This window comes from Egretta garzetta, unplaced genomic scaffold (assembly GCF_000687185.1).
Source record: "Egretta garzetta isolate BGI_Z169 unplaced genomic scaffold, ASM68718v1 scaffold22, whole genome shotgun sequence".
NCBI lineage: Eukaryota > Metazoa > Chordata > Aves > Pelecaniformes > Ardeidae > Egretta > Egretta garzetta.
Genome location: NW_009259102.1, coordinates 5071078 through 5096001, shown reverse-complemented (window position 1 = coordinate 5096001; position 24924 = coordinate 5071078). Strand labels below are relative to the sequence as shown.

General features: G+C 47.6%; 1 protein-coding gene across 1 annotated transcript; it reads left to right on the top strand.

Annotated features, from left to right (window-relative positions):
* The first annotated feature begins 3744 nt into the window (after window positions 1-3744).
* Window positions 3745-23351, top strand: CORO2A (coronin 2A). Its single transcript, XM_035890795.1, has 12 exons — window positions 3745-3945; window positions 9416-9532; window positions 14174-14323; window positions 14875-15054; window positions 15751-15867; window positions 17571-17675; window positions 18022-18118; window positions 19928-20040; window positions 21157-21247; window positions 21546-21572; window positions 21708-21817; window positions 23220-23351. Exons 1-12 carry the CDS (start codon window positions 3745-3747, stop codon window positions 23349-23351), a joined length of 1440 nt encoding a protein of 479 aa, XP_035746688.1.
* Window positions 23352-24924: the final 1573 nt, after the last annotated feature.

Here is a 24924-nt window from a genome sequence, read left to right as displayed (position 1 = left end):
TCCTTCCAGGAAGGTAGAGGGAGGACAAGGAGTGACTGGAAAACCTGCTGCTTAATCAAAAAACAAGGAAGAGACTTGTAGCTGTAGATTGATGTCCCTTGTGCCCTGCCATGCAAGCACAGGAGCTGAGTGAAGAGGCTGGACCAGGAAAAGGGAAAAGGTCTACCAGTGGCTTGTGACTGGTTCCTGCATTGTCCTGAGAGCAGTGGAAGGGCAGATCTGGGTGAGCTGCATGAAGACCGTCTGTGCTGGGGATGTGCTTGGGAGAGAAGTGTCTCTGTAGTCCTTTTAATACCTGTACACCCACCTATGCATTTGGTATTTGGCCTGCATTTATACATAACACAGCATTTGGTGTGTTGAGAGCTCTGATAGAGAACTTTAGGAATGTTGACCTCTTCCCTCTGCAAGGATCTTCTTGTAGACACCATAGCTTGCACTGTCTAATAGCTGAGATCTGTCATAGCCCTGGCTGTGCTGTTCTCATTAACAGCCAGCTGGAAGATTGTCTCTTGCTGAGGAACCACGTCTTGTCTGCTGCATGGCTTGTGGCGGGCAGGCTGTACACACAGGGGCTTATTTTACTTAGTGAAAATGTGAGCTTTTTCAGTTGTAAATCATGAGGTTTCAGTATGATTTGATGGCACTGTGCCCCTGTTTTTCTCCAGTTCAGCCTCCTGTTCAGAGCAGGACTATTTTGAACATTAGATCAAGGAGGATACGGCTTTGTCTAATCAAGTCATGAAAGGATTTCCAGGGATGGAGACCTATCACCACTCGAGCAACCTCTAGTGTGGAACACTCCTCCACATTCCTTCCCAACGAGTTTTTCCTAGTGTCCATGTGTCTGCTTTTTTTGGGATCAGTGTTGTCCTGGTTTTGGCTGGGATAGAGTTAATTTTCTTACTAGTAGCTGGCATACTGCTATGTTTTGGATTTAGTATGAGAAGAATGTTGATAACACCCTGATGTTTTAGTTATTGCTCAGTGGTGCTTACACCAGTCAGGGACTTCTCAGCTTCCCATGCTCTGCCAGGTGCACAAGAAGCTGGGAGGGGGCACAGCCAGGACAGCTGACACCAACTGGCCCAAGGGGTGTAATCCATATCATAGAACATCATGCTCGGTATATGAACTGTGGGGAGTTGACCAGGGGGCAGTGATCGCTGCTCGGGGATGGGCTGGGTGTTGGTCAGAGGGGGGGTGAGCAATTGCATTGTGCATCACTTGCTTTGTATATTCTATTATCATTCTTATTGCTATTCTTTTCCTCTGCTGTTCTATTAAACTGTCTTTATTTCAACCTACGGGTTTTACTTTTTTTTCCCAGTTCTCTCCCCCATCCCACTGAGGGGTGTGAGGGAGTGAGTGAGCATCTGGGTGGTGTTCAGCTGCCTGCCGGGTTAAACCACAGCAAGTGTCTCCCACTGTACCAGATGCAGTCTGCTGATGCTGCACCTATTCAGGCTGGTTTTCACCATATTTTATCCAAGAGTGTTTTTCTTTTAATCATGTCAAGAGGGACACTGTTCCACTGGGATTGTATTTGCCAATTTTATGATATTCCCAGTCATCTCTTGCCCTGCTGTCCAAATTGTAGGTGCTTTGAAGTCCATTCCTGTGGCAGCTGAACCTTAATTCTACAAATTGAAATAGGAGAGAGCTGTCTTTTCTAAGCACGGACTAATCTTGGACATTTAATTCCTTCTTTTATTTCCTTTATCCCTTACTCACTGTTAGCATTTTACAGGTAGTCTGCACAGGATGTCTGTATCTTGCTGTGTGTTCCTGCTCTCTGTAGAAATGACACTGCAGTAATGAATATCTCCTGTCTTGGAGATGGGAGCTCCTCCTGGAGAGGAGCCTTGAACCTCCAGACCACACACTCCCTCCCACCTCAGGAGCAGTTAGAGCTAGAATTGCCCTGGAGCCAGGCAATTAATTTCCTTTTGGAAAGAGAATGTTCCTGCTGTAAGCTGTAATGAGCGTGAAGTTGTTTGAGAAAGCTGCACCTCTAGGACTGTTTGGGGAGCTACCCAGTTGCATGTAACCTCAGCTTTCTTTCTGCCTTTGAACATCCCTTCTTCCAAGATTAGCTTCCCAGGATTGCTGCTTTCTTTTTCAAATAACTTGCATTTCTTTGTTTTTGTTTGGGATAGCTAGCCCTCATGGTATCAGAGATCCTTTGCACCTAATGTTTTCTGCACAAGAAATTTAATTGGCTAAGAATATGGACAAATGCAGGGCTAACATAGGTAAAACATGCCAAAGTAAAGGTGAGCAACAAAAATGACTGTGAAAGCCAGGACTGATTTTTTACAGGCAGTGTATTTGTCCAAGGTGGGGTTGCCTCTGAGCTGTGCCAGTAGACTGGGAGGAGGCAGAGAATAGGACAGGACTTGTGTCCTAGCCCACATCTTCCAGTGCGACATGGGATGTGAGCTTTGTGGATCTTTGTGTTGATGGGTGCTTGTAAAGGTACTGTTCAACTGCCCAGGATCAAGCAAGACAGATTCCTGGCATTTAGTAGTCATCCCAGCAGGACACGATACTGTGCCAGTAACAGGGACATTTTGGTTTAGAATTGCTTAGACCCCTGCTTGTCAGGTGACGATGACTTGTCTTCCTGCCACTGAGTGCATGCTTCCCTTCAAACACTTACCCAGATGAATGAGCAGTCTGAGTCTTCCTGTAACTGAAAAGCTGCTTGGTTGGGTTCCTCCCTCAATCTGGAGTATCGCTGATCCAGCATCACTGATAATACCGTTCACCAAATGCACATTAAACGGATCAATATGGGGCAAAACTGAGCCCTCTCCCAGTCTTTGCCCATACTCCCTGCTGATTGTGTGGGGCTCTCTTTCACCCATAGCCTTCTTGCCTGATCTGCATTTCTTTTCCTTTGGGCAATAGGATCTTCTCCACTGTCCCTGCCATGTGCCTTTTATTGTCTAGGTCCTGTGGAAAGAGCAGGAGTCAATAGCCTGAATTGCCTTTTCTGCCCACCACTGGTAGTTTCCTATTTGAAATCCATTGCATCAGTTCCATTAAGCTTCACTGCTCTCTGTGGGAAGGAGTTCTTGTGTTTAGCATGCTTTATGTATCTCATTTAAACACCATTTAAAATGCTGTCTGTCAGAGGGCTGTGGTGCAGTTGCAAACCCGACATGCAGAATGTCATTGTCAGTGGGAAGAAAACACAACAGATGACTGTGTAACTATTCCTGTGATCTCTCAAGCCTCTTTTTTCCCTTCATATGAACAAAATTAGGTTTGGTTTTGGTCCTAAACCACCTGAAGGCTAAATGATGCATGCATCCAGACTGTCTCGTTCACTCGCCATCTTTCAGGCTTTCCTCACCCACAATGTTGTATCTTTTCATGCTTCCCGAGCTCTGCGTTACCGGGATTCATCTCCTCTTAAACTTGCTGCCACATGGCCCTGCCGTAGGGACTGCTGGTGCACGCCCAGGTCAGCTAGCTCGCGATGGAGAGAGACGTCTTTTCTCCCCTGCGCTCTCCTCTCTCCATCAGAAACGTGCAGTGGGTGCAGCGATGGGTCATGCCAAAGGCGTGAAGACTGGCAGAGAAAAAATGTGGCTGCCACTTGCTGGCTGAGGGTTGGTGCGAGAAGGTCAAATGGGGAGAGTGAGCCTGTGCTGGGGTTTGGGGAGTGGGGGTGTGCAAGCCTTGCTGGGATGGCTGGTCCTTATGTCACGGGGCCTTGTGTTTCTCCCCTTGCAGATGTCGTGGCACCCACAGTACCGCAGCTCCAAGTTCCGCCACGTGTACGGCAAAGCTGCCAGTAAGGAGAAGTGCTATGACTGTGTGCCCATCACCCGCAGCGTCCACGACAACCAATTCTGTGCCGTCAACCCCCACTTCATTGCGGTGGTGACCGAGTGCGCAGGTGGGGGAGCCTTCCTCGTCATTCCCATCCACCAGGTGAGCTCTGCCAAGGAGAGCTGGCTTTCGCGAATGCGTCAAGAGGCTGGAGTAGAACTGGGCTTTCTAGGGAGCTCGATCGCACAGAGGATGTTCAGTTAATGCTGCTGCCTGAATTGCAAAATGAGGGAAGGGGCTCCCAATGTCCTGGCAGGTGATTTCTGGGTTGTGTGTGCTTACACGTCTTACATTGCTGCTTGCAGTTTTTTAGCACCTCCCTTCATTTCATGGCTCATTTGCCTTTCTTGTATAACCAGCAGGAACTCTGCTGTTCAGATGTTTGTCTGCTAGGAGAAATTGCAAATAAAAAAGCAGTTAGTAGATACAGAGGGCAAACCCCATGCTTTAGTGGCATGGCTTCAGCTGTGACTAAAGGAGAATATGGTATGTTTTGCTCCACCTTCTCCTTTGTGAAAGAACGGAGATACGGTTATCAGGCAATGAAGCTCTTAAGCTTCAAGCACTGGTGCTGGAGAAACTTCCCTTTTGGAAACAAATCCCATGTTTATGGGTTTTGATGACTTAGGGATCTGGTGAGAGGGAGAAGCTGGCTGTCTGATGTTTATTGCTTCAGAAAAATTAGGCATGCACTAATGCGGATTAACTTCAATATGAGATTACGAGCTCTCTGGAATCAGGGCAGAACAGATGAAAGGCAAAAGTTCAGCCTTTAATTAAAAGTTAATTGATGGTGTTATTGCAGTGCCACTTTTTCAACACGTATTTTCTAAGTATGAAAGTGAACCAGCTATGCTTAAAGAACCTAGCACAGTTCCCTGCCCTTCTAGGCTTTCCTTCACTGGTGGTGCTGTTCAGAGATGGTCCTTCTAAAATTAACCACTACCCTGTTTTTCTTGACTGAGTCGCTTCTGCCCCCTCGACCATGATCTGTTGAGGCTGAAGAACTTGTCTTTATCATGGAGCTGCATCTGTAAGCAGGCAGCTGGTGACTGTGGGACATAGGGTGGGACCCAGCTCTCAAAGGGTTGGCAAAACGAGCTGCAGGTGCTTGCACTGCTCACTATTAATCCTTCTGTGTTCTCACCTCTTCTCAGCTTGGCTAATCTTTAGTAGCAATTCTTTCATTCTTAACCACCTGCTCGGATAGTCCACCCAGATCTGAAATACTGCTTGCAGAAGTCAAAGGCATGGTAGAACTAGGAGATACAGAAAAGGATAGTTAAAGTATGTCAACGAAAATGTGAAATTACTTTTATGAGAGGAAAGACTTTGTGGGTTAGGCCTCAATCAGTCTGGGAAAAAAGACAAATGAGCGAGATATACAAAACTGTGGGATATACAAAAAGGGTGGGGAAGCAGTTCTTCTTGATTTGTGTGGTGAAGGGTATCTTGGAGACCAGGGAGCAGACCATTAGCAGCAGATGTGAACACTTTTGCAGTTCAGATGTGGAGCTCACTGCTCCAGATGGTGACGAGCCCAGAAGAATTAAGGGGTTCAGAACAGGGTGGAGTTATTGGAGAGGAGTTGGTTTATGAACTGTATTTGTTCAGATGCAGGTCCTCTTGTGGATTGACCTCAGGAGGTGCCTTGAGGGTTGACCTTTGGTGGTGGGTAATGGATAAGGTCTGTATGTGCTGCACTTCTCCAAATACCTGTTCCTCACCCATGCCGGGGGGGAAAAGCGGCCTCAGAAAGGGGTTCCTCAAGTTGGAGGACTGCGATACCAGTTACTTTTTTTCATGATACGCTTACAAACTGGTGCCACCTGGTGAAAAGCATCAGTATTTGACTTGTGCTCACTGTGGTGGTATTTGTGGCTGCCATCTCCCGCTGTGGTGGTGATCCATGGTAGACAATGTACTGGGCCCTTGGCTTGTGTCCCTGGCTGCCAGGGGCTGGTCTGGAGACATGTGTCTAGCACAGTGTTGCCCTCTCATGATGGACAGCTGATCCGTGGTTACTTTTGACTGGATTCCCAGGGAGCAGCCACATCCCAAGCATGCCATAGTGTGGAGGAAAAGCCCAAGAGACAGGATGTCATGTTTAGCCAAAGCAGGAGATGATAGCCAGGACAGGGAGGGCTGCACTTTCCGGGGAGGATGAACAACCTACTCGGGGAGCTGCTCTTGTCCTTCCATGCTTTTTTGAGTTCCTTCTGCATGTGCTACTGGAGGGGCTGCCTGCCTCAGGATGCGCTCAAATGCAGGCTCAACCTCGCTCTGTTTCACCATGCCTCCTTGCTTGTTTGTTGTGCTCCTCTCCTGCTGAGTCATGGACACCAAGCTCTCTCCTCTCTCCTTGCATAAATACTGCTTCTTGCCTTCTGCACCATTCTTCCTCTCTGAGAGCCTGGGGGTGAGGTAGGGTTGGGAGCAGTGGGGGTTATGTGGGGAAAGAGCTCTTTGCCGTAGATACCCTTCCTTCATCAGGCCTTTGCATTCAACCTGAAGAGGAGTTAGTTGAATATTTGCCCCCTCTTGGAGAACGGTCTTCTTTTGGAGGCTATGTCAGTTAGGTCCTCCTGAAGATAGAATCATAGAATGTTTGGGGTTAGAAGGGACCCTTAGAGGTTATCTAGTCCAACCCCCCTGCAGTGAGCAGGAACACCGCTAACTAGATCAGGTTGCTCAGAGCCCCGTCCAACCTGGTCTTGATGTTTCCAGGGATGGGGCCTCCACTCCCTCTCTGGGCAACCCCTTCCAGTGATTCACCACCCACAGTGTAAAGAGTTTTTTCCTTATATCCAGTCTAAACTTACCCTGTTTTAGTTTAAAACCATTACCCCTTGTCCTGTCACAGCTGGCCCTACTAAAAAGATTTTCCCCGTCTTTCCTATAGGCTCCCATTGTGCCATTGAAGCCAGCTGGGTGGAATGGCAGGACATCTCATCAGGGAGGGAAGTGGCTGTTGCCACAAGGGCTGCCTGGTGCCCAGAACAGACTGAATGCCTTTATAAATCTTGCAAGCCCGAGCACACATGGGCTCAGTGACTGTAACTGGAAGATGAGCTGCTTTCCCAGTGTGGCCTGGGTGTAGATTTGGTGTCTGACACAGACGTGTTGGGGAAGTGCATGCACCGCGTGCCAGGGAAGGATCTTGACTCAGAGGCAATTTTGTGGCCTTCCTTTGAAAGACAAAGGCCTGCCTTTTTCCTTCTCTGATGACGGAGTTTGGTTGAGACTGCATCTGTGTCTTCCTTTGCAGCATAAAGCAAAGGGATAGCAAAATGAGAACAAAGCCCCGAGAGGCAGGGAGATATTTGCGTCCAAGTCTTTGCAGTCTCCAGTCTTCCAGTGTGTCAGCACCAGGTGTGAGAGGGAGGACATCTGTGGTTGTGTAGACCTCCTAGATGCAAAGCCTGCTCCCTCCTCTCTGGGGCAAGAACTATGGAATGAAACCTGCAATGACCCCTCAGGCTTTACCTAACTGATGCTGTATATGACTGCTATGCCATGATGGGATGACAAGGTGTGTTAGTGCCCTTTGGAGAAAATCTGAGAAGTGGGGCTGACCTATCTCATGGTAATCTACCCTGTACAAATCTGCTGGGAGGGTTTTAACAGCTGTCCCACTAGAAGTGGTTTTCATCAAGGAACTCCGAGTTTGGCTACTTTTAAAAAATTCTGGGATTTTAGAAGGTGAGTGGTTGAAAAATTACTCATTTTCAAGCTCTGCAAATAACTGTGGAAGTCAGGTACCTCTGCATGAATGACAAGTCTGGTTACTGAAATAGTTTTTGATCTGTGGAATAAAATTTCCCTCACACTTGAATACCTTTACTTCCACATATAGATGTGCATCTGAGACCGACAGCCCTACTTGCCATATATGGTTTTTGGCAGCCTGGGGGTCCATGTGTTGTGGGTCCTGCTCTGTCCCAGGGCTGCAGGGTTGCACTGGGGCTGGTGGGACTGGTGACCGGGAGGGCAAGGGCTCCTCTTCCAGGGCAAGCTGAGCCTGCTGGGGACGTGGTGGTAGGAGAGACGACGTGGTGGTAGGAGACACTTGCAAGATGGGGCAGGCAGAGCGGGCTCAGGGCAGCCTGGGAGTCTCCCAAATGGGGTGGGGAGCAGACAGGCAGCCAGCTCTGGGAGGGGATGGAGTTCCCATAGGGATCAAGGGATCCCTGTGGAGCTGGCTGCCCAGCCCGTTGAGCTGCCAGCTTGAAACCAAGCCCTGAAACCTGCAAAAGGATAACCGTGGGCAGGGGAACGCTGCTTATTAAAGGCCTTTTCTCTCTTTTCTGCCTTCCCAAGTCACTTTGTATTGTTGCTGTTACAAAAGGGAATTGTTTTAGACTGTAGTCTAAAAAAGCACAGTCTTTTACATTTCAAAGTCCTCTGGGTGTTCAGTTAAAGCAGGTTAGTCCCAGTCTATGTGACAAACTTTCCAGTGAAGCCAGAATAGTTACACATCATGTCCTGTTCTGCATTCAAAGCTGTACAAATTTTCAAGGCTGGGAAAATGACATCCTAGCTACTTCCAGGTTAGGGCCAACACTGATTCCCTGCTGGTGTGCACTCTTAGGGCCCACCTCTGGAGAGGTGCAGGGAGTACACCCACAGAAGGGTCTGCTCTCCAGGCGAGCACACGTTTGTGTTCATTTTGATTTACGGTTCTTCCAGGTGGGATAAACGCAAGCAGGTAAGCGTCACCAGCGTGCCACCATGTCTCTCTCCTTAGATGACTTACTGTTGCTCTTGGAAAGATGTCTGGGATGCTGCTTCAATGTTAATAAATTCCCCAGCACCCTTCCTAGCACATAACAAATACATTGACTTGACTTTGTAGCAGACTGTGCCTGCAGTATGGGTTTATCCTGATGCAACACAGCCCCCATGTGGCACAAGGCCCTCAATACTCCTTGGTGCACTTTGTGCAGGATTTTTACCAGTGAAGGTGCCGCCCAAACATGGCATTTTTTCTGAGAGTCCGTAATGCTGATTGAATCTGGTGAATGGACGGATTTGTACACTATCAGGGAGAAATAGGTAGCTTGTTGAAAGAAAAACTGCACTTGTATTTGGTGTCACAAATGTCTTTTTGTTTAAAAAATAAATACTAGCTGATGAGGCTAAGAGATAAAAGCTAAAACATTTTTTTTCTGCTTGTAAGAAATCTTGTCTTAAAGAGATTATTTTTTTTCTCCCAAGGTCTTTAAAAAATGAAAAGATTCAACTAATTCTTAAGTGTTTCCCCTCTAGTGTCTGAACCAAACACTGTCTTCTAACTTCAGCAGTCTTGCTTGCTGCATGTTTTACAGATTCCTTGATAGCAGTGTGTACTTAGGAAGCCCTGAGCTCTTCTTTCCTTTCTTTTTGGTGGTATCATTGAGACTTGCCTTGCAGGGACAGCAAAACCCCATTCTCTACAAATAGGGAGCCCCCAGGGCATTTGGAGCATAACAAGCAGAAAGAGGTTTCTTGCTGGAGCTGGCTTGGATCTTCCTTGCAAATGTCCTGCAATTCCATGGCTCACCTTAGGTGTGATGATATTTGTTTTTTTCAGACAGGCAAGCTTGACCCACATTATCCCAAAATATGTGGGCACAAAGGGAATGTTCTGGACATCAAGTGGAACCCGTTCAATGACTTTGTAATAGCTTCATGTTCAGAAGATGCCACAGTAAGTTTATCAGCTTGTACTCTGTATTATTACATGGCTAATGTGCTTTTTGGGGAAAGGAGTAAAAAAGAACCTGAAAGGCCCACGGATGAGATGTGGAAGCATACATATACTTACAAAAAGGTCAGGTAAGAGTAAGATTCTTGTCTTTCTCTTGAGGTCAGACCTGTGTGATCCCTTTCAGATGATGTACCAAAATCACTTTGAGGAGGAAGATCTGTTTTGTGTGGGCCTGCATATTTTTGGGTGTGTTTGCATGAGAAAAACAGAATATGAATTTAAAGTTGAATGACTACTCAAGTGTAATCGCTGTGAAACTCCTCCTTTACTTTAGAATAAAAGCTTCAACACAATATAATCTGGAACAGCTATTTCAGACTAACTCCCTGCAGAGCAAGTCTGACCTTGTTCCTGCACTCAGTTACTCCGTAAAATCATGCTGGATCAGTTATGGGGTAGCTGAGGAATCTGCGTCATACTATTTTGCAAAAGAAGACAGCAGAGATGCAAAGGTCCATGCTAATGCAAACCTGTAAAAAGGTATTCAATACATTACATCAGGTTTAAGTTTTAGGCAATAAGTGGTTTGACTGAAGTTAGTATAATTAAGATGCAGTCACATGTTTTATTTCAATGAAGGTGCAGACTAGTTATTAGGAATTGAAAGATTCAATTCATGTTTGTAAAGGACAGTTTAGCTCATATCTACCCACTGAAAGGTGGCTTTCCATGTCCTGTCAAAAGTGTGATGTCGGTGAAATTGAGGACATCTAACTACTGTACTTTTTTCCAGAGATCCCACATGTGTTTTCTCCCTCTAGGTATATTCGCCCTCTGCCACACAGCATCAGGGAGGTTTCCCTTGTAATTTCTTCCAGCCATGGCTTGGTGCACATCCTCTACCATTTCAGCGGTGCCAATAATCACTCTTGAATTGAAAATCTAGGCTCTTTGAATTATCCTTCCTGCTTTGTGACTTTCCTTTGCTTCTTTGGATATTCCTGTCTATTTTGAAGGCATCTTTCAATTTCTGGGCTGCCTATGAGGGTTTATTTTATCTTCCAACCCATATGCCAAGTTTTCATCTTGTCTCAGAAAGGACTTGTGGCAGGAAGGCACCACCATGACCTCTCTTTTGAGCCTCAGGTGAGGAATGAGCACAAACTTCAAAGCTTCCTTCTGTAGTTACAGAATCACAGAACCATTTGTGTTGAAAGGGAGCTTGGGCTGTGGAGGTCTGTGGACCTGAGTCTTGAAAACCTCCAAGGATGGAGATTTCACCATCTCTCTGGACAAACCGTTCCTGTTCTTTACTGCTCCTGTAGGGAAGTTTTTTACTTATATGCAGTCAGAACCTCCCCAGTGTAGTTAGTGATGCCTGGCTCTATTTTCTCAGTAATCTTCTAAGTATTGAAGGCTTCCATCAGTTCACCCTGAAGCTGTCTCTTCTCCAGGCTGATCAAGGCCATCTCTCTCAGTTTCTCCTCACAGGCCAAGTGCTGCAGCCTCCTGAGCATCCTGGTGGCCTCCAGTGGACTCACTTCAGTTTATCAGCATCTTTCTTGCATTGGGAGGTGCAAAACTGGATGCAGTAATCCAGCTATTTTTTAATGATTGTTGAGTAAGGGGGAAAATAGCTTCCCTTGGTCTAGTGTCTATCTTCCTGTTGTTCCAGACTAGGAATTTGCTAGTTTTCATCCCTGCCAGGGCATGCTGCTGGGTCCTATATATTCTTTTATCCACCAGGACCCCGGGGTTTATGCAGAAAGGCTGCTTTCTGTCAGCTTTCTTTTCCAATTCCCTGCTGAAACTTGGCACTGGATCATTCTCCAGGCTAAAGAATGGAAATACTGAGCTTGTCACTGGTCTCAACACCAAAAATTGTTCTAAAAAGTCTTGCTGTTCGTGGCTGTACTCTCTTTTTTGGAACTACCCTCCCATCATCATCCTGGCACCCGGAAATGGTATCTTAGGGGTCTCCTGCACAGTGACACAGTGTAGGGACACCTCTTCCCTCCCTGCTAAGTAGTGAAGACAGCAGACTGTGTTTCTTAGTGTGACTGTCTTTCCTGGTACCTCGTAGCTAGACCTGTGGAGGTCACTTAGCCCAAGCCCTGCTCAAAGCAGGCCAGTTGAATCAGGTTGCTCCAAGCCTTGTCCAGATGAGTTGGGAAGATCTCCAAAGCTGCAGATCCCTTGGCCTCACTGGGCCCTTCTTCCAGGGCCTGATTACTCTTCTAGGGAAAACAGGGCTCCTCTGATCTCCAGGGAGTGCCCATGTTGCCTTTTGTGTCCATTGCCTTTGGTGGTCTCTGTGTGAGCACCTCCGAAGAGTCTGGTTCCATCTTCTCTGTGCCTTGCTGCAATATAGTTGAAGGGCAGCCAGAAGACCTCACCTTTGCCTTCTCACTCCTGGACTGAACAAGTTCTTTCCTTTCCAGCTCTCCTCAGATTTGCTGTGCTCCCATCACCTCCTCGTCTCAGGAGGCTGCTGTTGGACTCACTCCATGGAGTCAACATCTGTCTTACTTGTCCGGGCCTGTACTGGGGAGATCGGATCAGACATACTGTTGGGACATCTCCACAGCAACACTTTCTCTGTCCTGAGAGAAGTCTGAGGAAGTTTTTGGGGTCCCAGACGTATCCACCACTTCCACTGGGCTGGGCATTAGAGCCAAAGCCTTCCTTGAAGTCTGCTTTCAAAGGCCTGGTTGCTCTCTGCCATTTCTGAGCATTAACATAAAGCACTGTTCTGGTTTTTGTGCAAGGATGCATCTGATTGCTCTTACTGGGCTGGGTCTCCCTGGAACTTTTGAGGAAGACCACAGGCTTCTGTGAAGATGGTGGAAATTTCCCATCACCCACATTCCTCAGAAGTTTCTTGGCTGTTAACCAGCCTTTCTGGAGCTTGCCTTGGTGGTACCACAGCTACCTTTTGTGGTGTGTAGATCCAGCATGAAGAGTGGCATGTGAGGGGATGGATAGTCTCTGTGAACACCCAGTGCCCTTTCCAGCTCCCACTGCTGCTTCAGGCAGGATTAGGACTGAGGCCGATGCAAGTGGCCAGGGGCTGAGAGTTTGAAGAGCTTTATCCTTTTACCCCTTCTGATCCTTTTGGCAGATCATCAGTCACGCATGAATTCACCTTGCTGAAGATCTTCTCCCCTGTGGTTAGAGGGGCAATGCTGTGGCTTTTACTTTGTTTTGTCAGGTTTTCTTCAAGATGTGGCAGGGTATATCACTTGTGGATTGTTCCTGCTTGTCCTGGCAGGTCTGCTTCCAAGACCTGCTTCTTCTGCACACTAAGCACTGGCAATTTCTGCCATTTAATGCATCCTGAGATTCCAGCCAGGGGCTTTTCCCTTTTTTTTTCACCAGCCATTTTATAGCATGGGGAGTGAATGGTTCATTCTGGGCAGTTCTTCTCCATGTGAACACTCCCTTTCCTACTCTCTCAGCCCCATTCCTTTAGTGATAGCTGTAGAGTGTGAGGCTTTCTCTTACCACTGTAGAAGTTCATCTGGAGTCTACTGGACCCCACAGTCCTTAGGTTTCTGATGGACTTGATTCCTCAGTGGGATAAACACTGTTGAGAAGGGTGCTCATGAACTTTCCCAGCAGATCCCAGAATTTGTGCCTCTCTTTCTTTGGCTTAGAAAGGTGTGATCCTCATCAGCCAAACAGTGGAAGACTTGGGCACGTGTGGCTAATTTCCATGAACTATCTGCTTTGAAAAGCATTTCCCTTTTGCTTCAGGCTAAGTCCTAGAGAAATTATGAGAAGCATAGTAATTTTCATTGAGCCAAAGGGTTAATTATCTCTTAGCATCCTAAATACTTGTGCTTCTAGGGTTAGAGTGAGAAAGGCTTTTTCATTTTACCTGCATAGGTTCAGCCCCTTTTGCAGGTTTCCTCTATTGTCTTCTTCCACCCCAGGAAGGCAGAGGATGATTTTTGTCTTCATGCAGCATCCTTCTAGAAGAACCCAGGGTGGCAGGTAGACCTGTTATGAGACGGCACACGCCCAGTGTTGCGTGACTTCAGTGCAGTGCTGCCCAGTCTCTCTGCTCAGTGCATCTGCTGTGTGGCTACCTGGATGGGCTTCTGTGTACCTTGGCAAATGGCTGTGTCATTTGCAAAGTGTTCAGCTCTGATGCAGTTTTCTACGGGACAAACAGTACTATATCTGTCATCTGACCAGGGGAGTTCTCAGCTCTTTTACCAGGTTGCATTGACTGGATGACTGCTTGGATCAATCACTGCTATAATATCTTCTGGGACTCTTTGCTGAAGTTTATTTCAGATTTGCTTGTTCCTGCTCAAAGTTTGTTAGGAGGCAAGGTCTGGAAGATCTGTGGTTTACTTCTTCCCCCTGTGAATAACTTTTTGTAATTGTGCTGACAGCTTGGCTGGATGTAAGGGTTGGATTGCCAAGTTAAAACAAACTGGTAGATAGAGGGTAAAGAGGACTCTTCAGGCCCACAGAAAGTTAAAGATACTAATTTAAAGGACTGGCATTCAATAAAGCCAGGAGCATTCCTATTCACTACCAAGGGAATAGTAATACCAAGGGAATAATAGTTGCTGATAAGTTCCAAAGTAGCTCCTTATGCAGGAATCTCACCCATCCTGTGCCATTCAGGTTAAAGTCTGGGACATCCCCAAGCACTTGCTAACAAGAAACATTACCACTGCGAAGAAGGAACTTCTTGGGCATGTTCGAAGAGTGGGCCTCATTGAATGGCATCCCACTGCTAATAACATCCTCTTCAGCTCTGGCTATGACTACAAGGTGGGTCTGTTCTCCGTGGAGCTCTCCTCCTGGCACAGTCTGTTTGGCAGGGTGTTTTGAAATTGGTTTTAAATTCAAGCTGTAAGGTAATACTAAAGATTTCAGAAGCCTTCTTCAGGGGGAAATTCCATGGTGACCCCAAAGGGAAAAGGACATTGCTACAAGTTCAAAAGGACTCGCTAATTTTTCAGTCATCTGATGAACTTCAGTCTAATCTGCCCTTCTCCTTTACTGGATTGGATACAATATACAATGCCATGCACATTTGTTTGGCTTCATCTTATGCTAGTGCAAATATTTGCACTGATGCTGGCGATTTTTATATATAAAATGTGGTTGCAAAGGAAATTAGAATATTGGATGTTCTGAGGAGACACTCTATCCCTTATATATTGCTCTAAGTATCAGAAATGATTTTAAATGCTGGAAAACAACCACTTATGATGGTAAAACCTATACATGTAGAGAAGAGAGGAAGAATTGGATAGGGTACATGAAGTCCCCAGTTGGTCAGGCAGCAAAGGGCTGATTTTTTTGTTCTTTTGCTACAGATAATGGTCTGGAACCTTGACTCCAATGAGCCTGTCATCTCGAAGCCGGTGAAGATCCTTGATGCTCACAAAGATGTGGTCCTCTCCATGTCGTTCAACACAGATGGGAGTCTCCTTGCCACAGCCTGCAAGGACAGAAAGATACGTCTGATAGACCCTCGTTCAGGAGAAGTCCTACAAGTAGGTTGGGTTTGGAGGTTCATGGTCCAGCTGATCTCACCCCTTGGAGTGTTTCCTCTTCTGTGTAGATTCATTGCATTAAAGAAGATGCATCTGTGCCCCACATTTTGCCCAAGGCATCAGGTGGTGCTATTGCCTTCTACTTTTCATGGAACGCTTGCTGTCATTGTTGAAAACAGGGTTTCTGCATCTTGCTACCATGCTCCTTACTTGTTGAAACCCTTCTTGAAGTGCATTGTTTTCATAGCTCCCTCCTGCAGTCCTCTGTGAGATGTCTTGGGAGGGTTTGTAGAGATCAGGTAGACAGGTGGATGCAAGTGTACATTTGTCCCACTGACAGGGTTGGTTTTGTTTCCTGTACTTTGTATCTGTTGGTAAGGTGAAGCTGACTGTGTTTTGTAGGTATCTGCATGGATCTGTGTACACAGAAAGTCCTGCCTACAACTAATAGGGATTCACCTCTTGCAAATATGTGAATCACTAGTTAGAGAGATTTATTGGGCTTTTGGGAACGGTCCTGAAGAGTTTAGGCCACCTTTCTTGGATCCCTGTGAAATCCCGCTCGCTGTGGTTCTGCCAGGCTGACCAGATCCTTGAGCAGATGTGATTGAATCAGAGGTCTCACGTAACTTGAAATGTAGCTATGCAGTAGGTGCTCTGTCTCTTACTCACACAGTGTCCTTTCTCTTCCCATAGGAAGCCAGCTATAAGTCTCACAGAGTCAATAAAGTCTTGTTCCTTGGAAACGTGAAAAAGCTGTTCTCTACTGGAACATCTCGGTGGAATAATAGGCAAATTGCATTATGGGATCAAGTGAGTTGGACCAGCAATCTTTACCATACCAGCTCCAGTTTTCTCTCTTTTATTGTCACTTTAACTTTTCCACTTGCCAAATACCCAACAATTGATTTATAACAGCAACTGAGAAGTGATCTGTCAAATTCTTAATGGGTGGTAGGTCTTACTGCTATGACACTGTTAACTGAGTATGAGTTTCTGAAGAAGCTCTCAAAGCTTTCAACATAAAAATCCACCAGAACAAAGAGAATGCTGTGCCCACTACAGGAAGAAATAATTCGAAGGACCTTTGGGTGGTCACTGCAGTTCTGACTTAAAAGCAGCTCCTACTGGTCTTACTGGGAAATTGTTACCAGTACTGTAAAGAGAAATGAGCTCTAGACACAGCCTACTCAGGTGAAGCCCTCAGTGGAGAAAAAGATGTGGGGTGTTTTTGATTTCTGATGATTCCTGACAGTAGAGTATCGAGATAGCACTTAGTGGTCACTTCCAAGACATGATCTCCTATCCTGACAGCTGCTAGCATTATAAACCCCTGCTCTCCTCTACCTCTCTCATATGCAGTGAGATGCTTTTCCTTTGTCAGCATCTCATTTTGTCCCTCCAGGTCAACCACCTTGCAGCACAATCTTTTTTGTCTTTGTTGTGCTGTCACCCTTTGTACCAGATAAAACTGGCAGACCAGGTCTATGATTTGGCATTTGGCTATGTTTGGACATGGCTTCTTTGAGTATGTGAGAGGCAAAGCACCGTGCTGCTGTCTGAAGGCTTTCCACAAAGCTGAGCAGTGCTCTGACACACCGTGGGTCTCACACCAGGGTTTCACTGCCTTCAGAGCTGCTGGAGGAGCTGGTGGCACTTACTTAGTCTGAGAACACAGTGGGAAGATCTGTTACGCCAGGTATGTGCAGCCTCCTTAGGGACAGGCATTGGCACAGGACCTGCCCAGCAAGCATATTTCTGAGGTCCATGTCCACCCATATAAACAGAAGCTCTGGATTTCTGGAGCCTGCAGCTGGGCAGTTATGCAGGACCAAATATGTATTAGCCCTATGCTAAATATATATTTATGTGACAGTAACCACAGTGGCAGCCATGGGACGCCACACTCTGTCCCATTAGTCCTCCCAACATTGCTCTCTTCAGCAACATAGGGATAGCTTTGTATAAGACATGCCAGCCTTGTGTATGGAGTGGTGTGCTATGTCCTCCTGCGGGGCTTAACCTGCAAAAGGCCAATGGGAGCTCTTGCTCTTGCAGTGGGCACCTTCCCACTGTGCAATGTGGAGACTGCTTGGCTGATGCAGACTGTCCTTATGGTGGGTGGTGCAGTATTGTGGAGGTATTGCCTTGACTAGGGGTCGTGATGGAACGTGAGTAATTCAGTGTGTGATGCAGACATGCCCTGAAGGCCCCTCCATGTCCCTGAGTCTGGTGGTCTGCACAGAGTCAGACAGTATTTCTTATCATACTCACCCCTGAAAAGTCCTCAGGTGCCTGAGGTGTTCTAGTGGTAGGAACTGATGTGCTAAAGTGCACTCATTTCCCACCCATAGAGCTTTGAAGAAGTCTGTGCATGGCCCTCTGCTCAGGGCAGCTGGCCATTGCCTAGGATCATTATAGAGCTGTGCTCGCATGCCACTGCCAGGTGGGGTTCAGGTAAGGTCTCCCTCACTTGAGGTGATCGCAGCTATCTGTTTTTCCTGTGTCCTGCCCAGAATGACCTTTCTGTGCCTTTACTGGAGGAGGATCTGGATGGCTCCTCAGGACTCCTGTTTCCCTTCTACGACTCAGACACATGCATGCTTTATGTGGTGGGAAAGGTAAGCGCTTTCCATGGCAGCAAATGCTGGCCTGTCTGATTCTTCTCCTGGCCTGTGTTGTGTCAGGCTGAAGTCAAAGATGCTCCTGAAGCACCTTAACCTAAGGATTTGGGCTGATGGGATGGGGCTTGAGGGTGCTGCAGCATCAGCCCATGTTTGCCACTGCAGATGTACCACATTCACCACGGGCAGGTACACTGCAGAGCCCTAATCTTGCCACACAGGAATTTGGGGGTAAATATTTGGTTCATTCTTGACCCTGCATGGCTTCTGGGGCCAGGCATTATTCTCAGACCCCCATGCTAAACAGCAGAGCCTAGCTTACATTCATTTTCTTTGCCTTTAGGGTGATGGAAATATACGGTACTATGAGATAAGCTCTGAGAAACCATACCTGAACTACCTGATGGAATATCGCTCTCATTTACCACAGAAGGGAATTGGTGAGTGGCAATTTATGTCTAATGTTACAAGAGGATGGTGGCTTCTTTGTTTTAGAGGCTGTCAGAGTCCAGGACTATGCAAAATATCAGTTAGAAAAGAGAGCGGGTCAGATTCCAGTCTCCACCCAGGTTTACAGGTGCACGACAGTTGGCTTGGCCCAGCTAACTGATATATCACAGGTGGTACAGGGTCACAGCTTGGAGGGGTCCCTTCTGACCAGCAGAGCATGGACTGGGCAACTCTACCAGTCACTGCTGTGTCCCCTCCCACATACCTGATCAAGGTGAAAGGGAGGATAATCTGGATTTAAAGGTGGAGGATGCTCCTTCCCCTTTGTGAATCTGCTCCAAGATTTTTGATATTGAACTCTGTTGACATTGTTTGCACTCTGGGATTTCTCTGGTAATGGGTGTTCCACATCTTAATGCCTTCACTCTTATCACTTGCTTACCTTCTCCTGTACTGGCACTTCCCATTTAGAGATAGACCTGCTGTGATTAGGTCACCTCTCCTCCACTGGAGACCCTTGCTTATTAACCTATCCCACTGTACCCGCTGTTTAACTCATTCAAGCTACAGAATTTGGCTTTCAGCCCTCAGATCCTGTTGGCAGCCCTTTCTTGAACCTTCTCCAGTTTACCCTGTAAGCCAATTCCTCTATAGACTGACAGGTTTTTAGGACCATTTGCCACCCTCCGTACTCCCTGTGGACACTCCCGTTCTTCCAGGACATTGGTACAGATATTTAGCAGCACTAGATGTTGTGCCACCGGGTCTCCTTCAAAAAACTGTTATTGGAAGGGAATAAATTATTTAAAACTTAACTGGAAGATCTCTCTGTTATTCAGCTTTTGTAATCCTTCCAATGTACAATATTCTGATTTTATGTTGTCGTGGTCTCTTTAAAAATCATTGCATGAAGAGGAAGTGTACACAAGGCTTGAGTGAATCAAATCTACTTTCCAAACCTGATCTGTTCTGCTGATCAAACATACAGCTAAGGTTATTGCACAAAAGCTTCTTTCCCAATATTGCTGAAACAAAATACAATGTAGAGGAGTGGAGTTTAGATTTGCATTTAGATGAATGCACAATGTAAGGAGCAACAGTCCTTTACATAGAATCTACTGTTTAATGAAGTAATTTGGTATTAGTAGAGAACAAAGCTTCTGTGGGACACTCTACAAGGAGAGGCAATCTCTTTTCTTAAGGGAGTTGACATGGTTGTAGGCTTTGGACTGTAAGACACTCATGGGAGAGAAATCCACTGAGGTTACCAGGTACTTGGAGACCTTGTGTGGCTTAGCCAGTCCCTGAGACACAAATGGTGCTGTCTGACAGGGTAGATGTTCACACCCTTCTCATACTCCATTCTGCTTTGGGATAGTGCTGGGGGGAGGATACTGCGATGGAAGAGCTTTCAGCCTGACCCATATAGCTGTTCTCGTGTTGTTTAGGTGTCCTGAAATCCCTTCCTGGTGATCCTGATAGTCAAATTCTGTGTCATCACCTGCCAGTTCTGCTCAGTTCTGGTCACTCTTTTTGCACCTTATGAGAATGAATAAGGAACAGGAGGCTTAGCACAGAAACCACAGAGCCTGTCTGTAACTCCATAGTCTGACAGAAAAAAAATTATTTAGTCTTGTCATTTGACTCGCTGAGCCAGTTTTGGGTGCAGATTTCAGACCATGCTGCTGTGGAGCTGATGCTGTTACTCCTTTTGTTGTTTGGTGACCCTTTTGCCATGCGGATGACATTAACTTTCCTAAGGAGATTTATACCCTGTTTGTTTCATGCTATCCCATCAGGAGTGATGCCAAAGAGAGGCCTTGAAGTGTCAGCTTGTGAGATTTTCCGTTTCTACAAACTGATCCCAACTAAAAGCCTGATTGAGCCCATCTCCATGATTGTGCCTCGACGGGTAAGTTAATGTCAGGTCACGTTCATGTCTGGGACAACTGTCAGTGAAAAAGAGGACACTGCCTCCTCTCTGTGACTCTCAGGGGCTGGAGAGTAGGTCGAACAAGAGATTCTGTCTCTCCTGGTCTGAGGGACAAAGCTGGCCAGCTTGTGGGGCAGCCCTGCCAACAAACCCTGGCTGGGTAAATCAAGAGTTAGGTCTTTGTGTAATGGCTAACTTTCTACAACATGCTCACTGATCTGTTCTGCTTGGGTGGAACAAGGGGTCTCTCTGAGTGTGAGGTCAACTAGCTGGCTGTGAACTTCCTCTGTTGGTGGCATCTGTTTGGCTTAATGACAAAGGAGAGAGCAGGGTTGGGGATGACATTGGGTGACATGGACATCTTATAGAAGGAAGAATGACCCTGGGAAAAAGGGAATGATGAATTCCCAGGTGTCTACCCAGTGGGTGCAAGTGTGTTACAGACAGTTGTTCTGCAGCGTGTAAGATGTGGCCCATTACTGAGAGTGGTGTAGGACTAAGTTTCGGAGCTGGTATGGCTAGACAATGACCTAGGTCATGAGTCTGTAGCTAGCCAAGGTAGGTCCTATGTGAATGTGTAAGCAAAGGTACTTTGTAAATGTAGGCACTGTGCCCCGTACTTCCAGAAATATTGGAAGGTATGAGTGCCTTGAATTCAGAGAGCCAGCAGACCTAATGCTCACTCCTGCTACCAATCAGTCATGTTCCTCCAACACAATCTCCTTGGCCAATTTCTGTCAGCTGATCATCAGCTGATGATTTGTGACTTGTGTCCATCTTTCGTATCCACTTCTTCGTCCTCACTCCACTGAGTTCATGAGTATTGGGTTAGTCTGTGTCACCAACCTCCCCCAGTCTGTTGTCTGGATGTGTAAAGGCAGGAGCTAAAATAACCCTTCAGAGGCAATTCTTCTGAGTTGGGGTGAGGAGGAGAGAGGCTCAGGGCAGGTGAGATTTTATGTTCATGTGGGTGAGTGCTCGTGACACTCCCTGTTCTGAGGTGGAACAAACGTTTTTCTCCACCACAATCCAGAATGGTCCCTCTAAGCCAAAACCTCACTGACACAGTGACTCTGGACTTGTGCTTGCTTGCAGTCGGAGTCATACCAGGAAGACATCTACCCCTTGACCACAGGAGCCCAGCCAGCACTGACAGCACAAGAGTGGCTGAATGGAGTTAACAAAGGTCAGAACATGGAGAGCTCCCCAGCCCTTCAGCTCCCCAGGGCTTGGGTAAGCTGCCACTGGCTCTCTGGCCTGTAAACTGCCAGAGAAAGAGGAATGGAGGAGAAGGAGAAACATAGCAAATATGGCTGTAAGATAAAATAATCTGGTGGCTAGAATATTCACTGCTGTGAACTCTGGAGGCTACTCCAGTCAAGCGCCTCCATGCTTATCCCTGCAGGTTGTTTGAATGAATTGCTTACAGCTTATTTCCGAGTGTGATTTGTGAGTGCTAACCTGTCACCTGCCTCCCTCTCTAGGGCCTCTCTTGGTATCCTTGAGACCAGGCTCTGGAGCTGTGGATTGCTTACCACAGTTTCTTGAGCCAGAGCCACTCATGAAAACATCTGACCTGAGCCAGCAGCAGGGTCAGGGAGGAAGGATGCCACTGGAGAACATGCAGAAGACAATGGAGATTGAAGACAGCAGAAAACAGCTGAAAGTGGAGAAGAAATTGCCAAAAAAAGAGAATATGTGCCTCTCCAATGGCTTTGATGTATTTGAGTGTCCACCGCCAAAAACTGAAAATGAGGTGTGAATGTCTGGGGTGAAGGGTTGGGCTGATGGGGGAGGCAGGGAGGGGGGGAAGGCCAGAGTCATCTGGCAAAAGGTGACAGAATCGGGCAAGGGTTTATTTTGCAGACCTGGGCCAGTGCGAGCTTTTCATTCTTCCATGGGGGCAGCAGCTCTGCGTGCCCTGGCTGCCATATGGGAAGCAGAAACGTGTTCCAGCAGCGCCCCAGATGAGGGGGTCTGGAAAGGAGGGAGCAGGCAGTATTCCTGCTTCTTTGGCATTCTTGTGGCATGGGCCTGCCTGGTGGCAGGCTGGGGACAAGGAGGTCCTTGTGACCTCCAGGTTCTGGAGAAGAGAAGGGGGTTTATGCAGTGTAAACCTTCTGCGCTCAGGGAGCCCAGCGAGGCAGCAGGGGTGCCTGTGGAAGGACTGGGTGTCCCTGCTCTCTTGGCCCAAGGCACATCCGTGTAGTCTTAAGCACCTAACTGTATTGTGCACCTTGACATGGGAAAGGAGCTGGGTCTGCCCCTGCCTCAGCAGCTCACTGCTGGGGGACAACTTGGCAATGCAGTGCCACGGAGGCTGGCTGCTGGCTGCAGCCTGCTCCTGGGAATGGCTTCAGAAAAGGTCTTGGCAGCTCCGTGATCTGTCTTTGGCCATGGCCAACCCCCTCCGTGTATAGTAATCAAAGCTTGTACAGTGGTAGATCTCTGTGGTGATTTGCCAGGCCCCCATCACTGGCAGTTCAGGGGCATTTTCAAGTACGTGCAGCTTGTTTGCTTTTAGGAACCTTGGAAGGATTTTCTTCCCATAGCTGTACTCAGGTCCCCTTTTTGGCTCTGCAAGACTTTTGGCATCTGCAGCTTGATGAGGCAGGAATTTCCACAGCTGAATTTCCCTGTGGTGTGAAAAAGGATATTATTCTGCATGCTTCTGAGCTGGCGTTCCAAGGTTACAGAAGCAGCCCTTGCAGAGCTGTATGCTCTGCTGCATGCACAGTGAAAGGCCATGCTAGTCCCAACTGGAGATGATAGAGCATGCTCAACAGGAAAAAAGAGGAGATGTAAGTGGACTTGCCCAAGGTCAGAATAGGAGATGTGGCAGATCCAGGAATTTAGACTCCAAATACTCTCTGTGTCTAGGCTCTCTTTGAATGATCAGTGGCATGAAGGTTATTTTTTCTGATCTTTTCCACTGAATTAAGCAGATATAGCATTACTAAATGGTGCTGAGAAACACCTGCACTCATAGCCCAGGCTAGTGGACATCAGGAGCACTGCTCATGCTCAAGTCTGTTGGCTGAAGGGCTCCTCCTTAGATGCGGTTCTCTCAGAAGTGATGTGACAGGACTGGTGGCAATTGCCAGGTTAAGCGTGCATTTTCTTAGTGTAAAGGAATTAAAATGTGACTTTTCTTACAGCTTTTGCAGATGTTTTACCGGCAACAGGAAGAAATCCGTAGACTACGTGAGTTGGTAAACCAGAGAGATGTCCAAATTAAACAGCTGGAGCTGAAGCTCAGAAATCTCTGCATGAACACAGGCAGTTACTGAGGGTGCTGGCCTGCAGCTCTTTCCACCCCTGGCAGCTGGAGCAGACAACTCTTCATAGGGTTTTTGCTGGGGGAAAAATTGATGCTTCAGGCAGCATGGACTTCCCTGGCTTGTGGTGGTCACATTTCCTTAATTGTCACCAGACAGTTATTGATGGACTTGCTGCACTTCTTCAGGCTCCCCTTGCTTGCCTGCTCACTTGTGTCAGAAGCTCGTGCATTAATGCTAGTGAGAGACTTCGGAAAATTTTGCTCTTCTGGTCCTGGAGAGGCCACCTGGTAAACATGAGGACTTCCCCTCCACTTGACATGGGGATGGGACACTGAAGGCAGCTATCAGCTTCTTTTCCCACCCCTAGACCCAGCAGTGTGGCTCCTGTGGCTGCTGGCCTCCTGCCCTGGGAGACAACTCTGCATCTGAGCTCCAGAAGCACCTCTAGCTCCAAAGTGATCCTCGTGCACCCCTCTTGCCTCACAGCTCGGCCCTGCAGCCGGGTGGCTAGGCAAAGCCGTGGCTGCCCTGACCTGGTGCTGGGGATAATCCCATTCTGAGCGGGAGACTGCACTGGGGCTGCCAAGGGCCAGCACTTTTGTGATAGGTAAAGGAGAGTTGGTGTTTGGAGGTCCTACTTTAAAGGGGTGGTGGTGTGGGCTGGTTCTCACCAGAGAATCTGCAGGTACAGCAGAGGTCTCAGTCCTTTGAGTCAACGGCCTTCTTTCCCTCCTTCTGCCAAAGACCGGCCACAGTCAGCCGAGGCTGTGGTCCTGTGGTGCTCATCAGACAAACGAGGACAACATTTAAAGCTTCACAGCATTTCCAAGAAGGGTTAAGAGGACAAGGGGGCAGTTGGACCCCCAACCCACTGCAGACCTTTCAGCAATGGTGCTAGAAGTGTAGTGACAACCACAGGAGGGTCACAGATAAGACCATGGCCAGTCACAAACAGCCCTCCCTGCTTGCTGGAGTATTGCTTGTCCTTGTGCCCACAGGTGCAGCTTCCTTAGCTTCCAGGTGCCAGCGCCTTGTCCCATGCCTGCAGCCACCTACAGCTGCAGGCTCCCTCTCCCCAGCTGTGTTGCTCAGCCTCCTGCATCTTCCAGGTCTCCCCAGGCCCTGCAACCACACTCATCTGTGCCCTCCAGCACCAGCTCTGTAGCTCTCTGCCTTCCATGGCTCTTTGCTTAGGGCAAGGGCAGCCACATCCAAGGTCCCATCCTTGGTTTCATGGCTGGCACCTGTGGCAAGCTTTATGCAGCCTGCCCACAACATGCAGAGCTGGGCCAGCACCAGCAGGGAGGGAGTGCACAGACCTGCCTGCCTCCTCGGAGCCTGGGGGTCTCCTCTCACTTGTTCCCACGGTGTGGGGCGAGAGAGGCACTGAGGGTTGCCCCGGGGTCTGAGCACCGCTGCTGCACCAGAGGGGAGATGTTTTTTCCTTGCTGCAAATGCAGAGCTTATGGAGATATCTTAAACCCAAGCAGAGCAAGTGCCCGCTGTTTAGCCTGTAACCGTGCACCTCTGCCGTGACACGTGTAGGATTGAATACTATGCCCTGCTAGTTCCCTGAAGCCTG

Excerpts from the sequence above, each read along its gene's own strand:
- CORO2A (XM_035890795.1), top strand. The coding sequence starts at position 3,745 with ATGTCGTGGCACCCACAGTACCGCAGCTCCAAGTTCCGCCACGTGTAC. Across the intron at positions 15,055-15,750 it reads GTTCAGGAGAAGTCCTACAA|GAAGCCAGCTATAAGTCTCA; the intron begins GTAGGTTGGGTT and ends CTCTTCCCATAG. Across the intron at positions 20,041-21,156 it reads CCATGATTGTGCCTCGACGG|TCGGAGTCATACCAGGAAGA; the intron begins GTAAGTTAATGT and ends GCTTGCTTGCAG.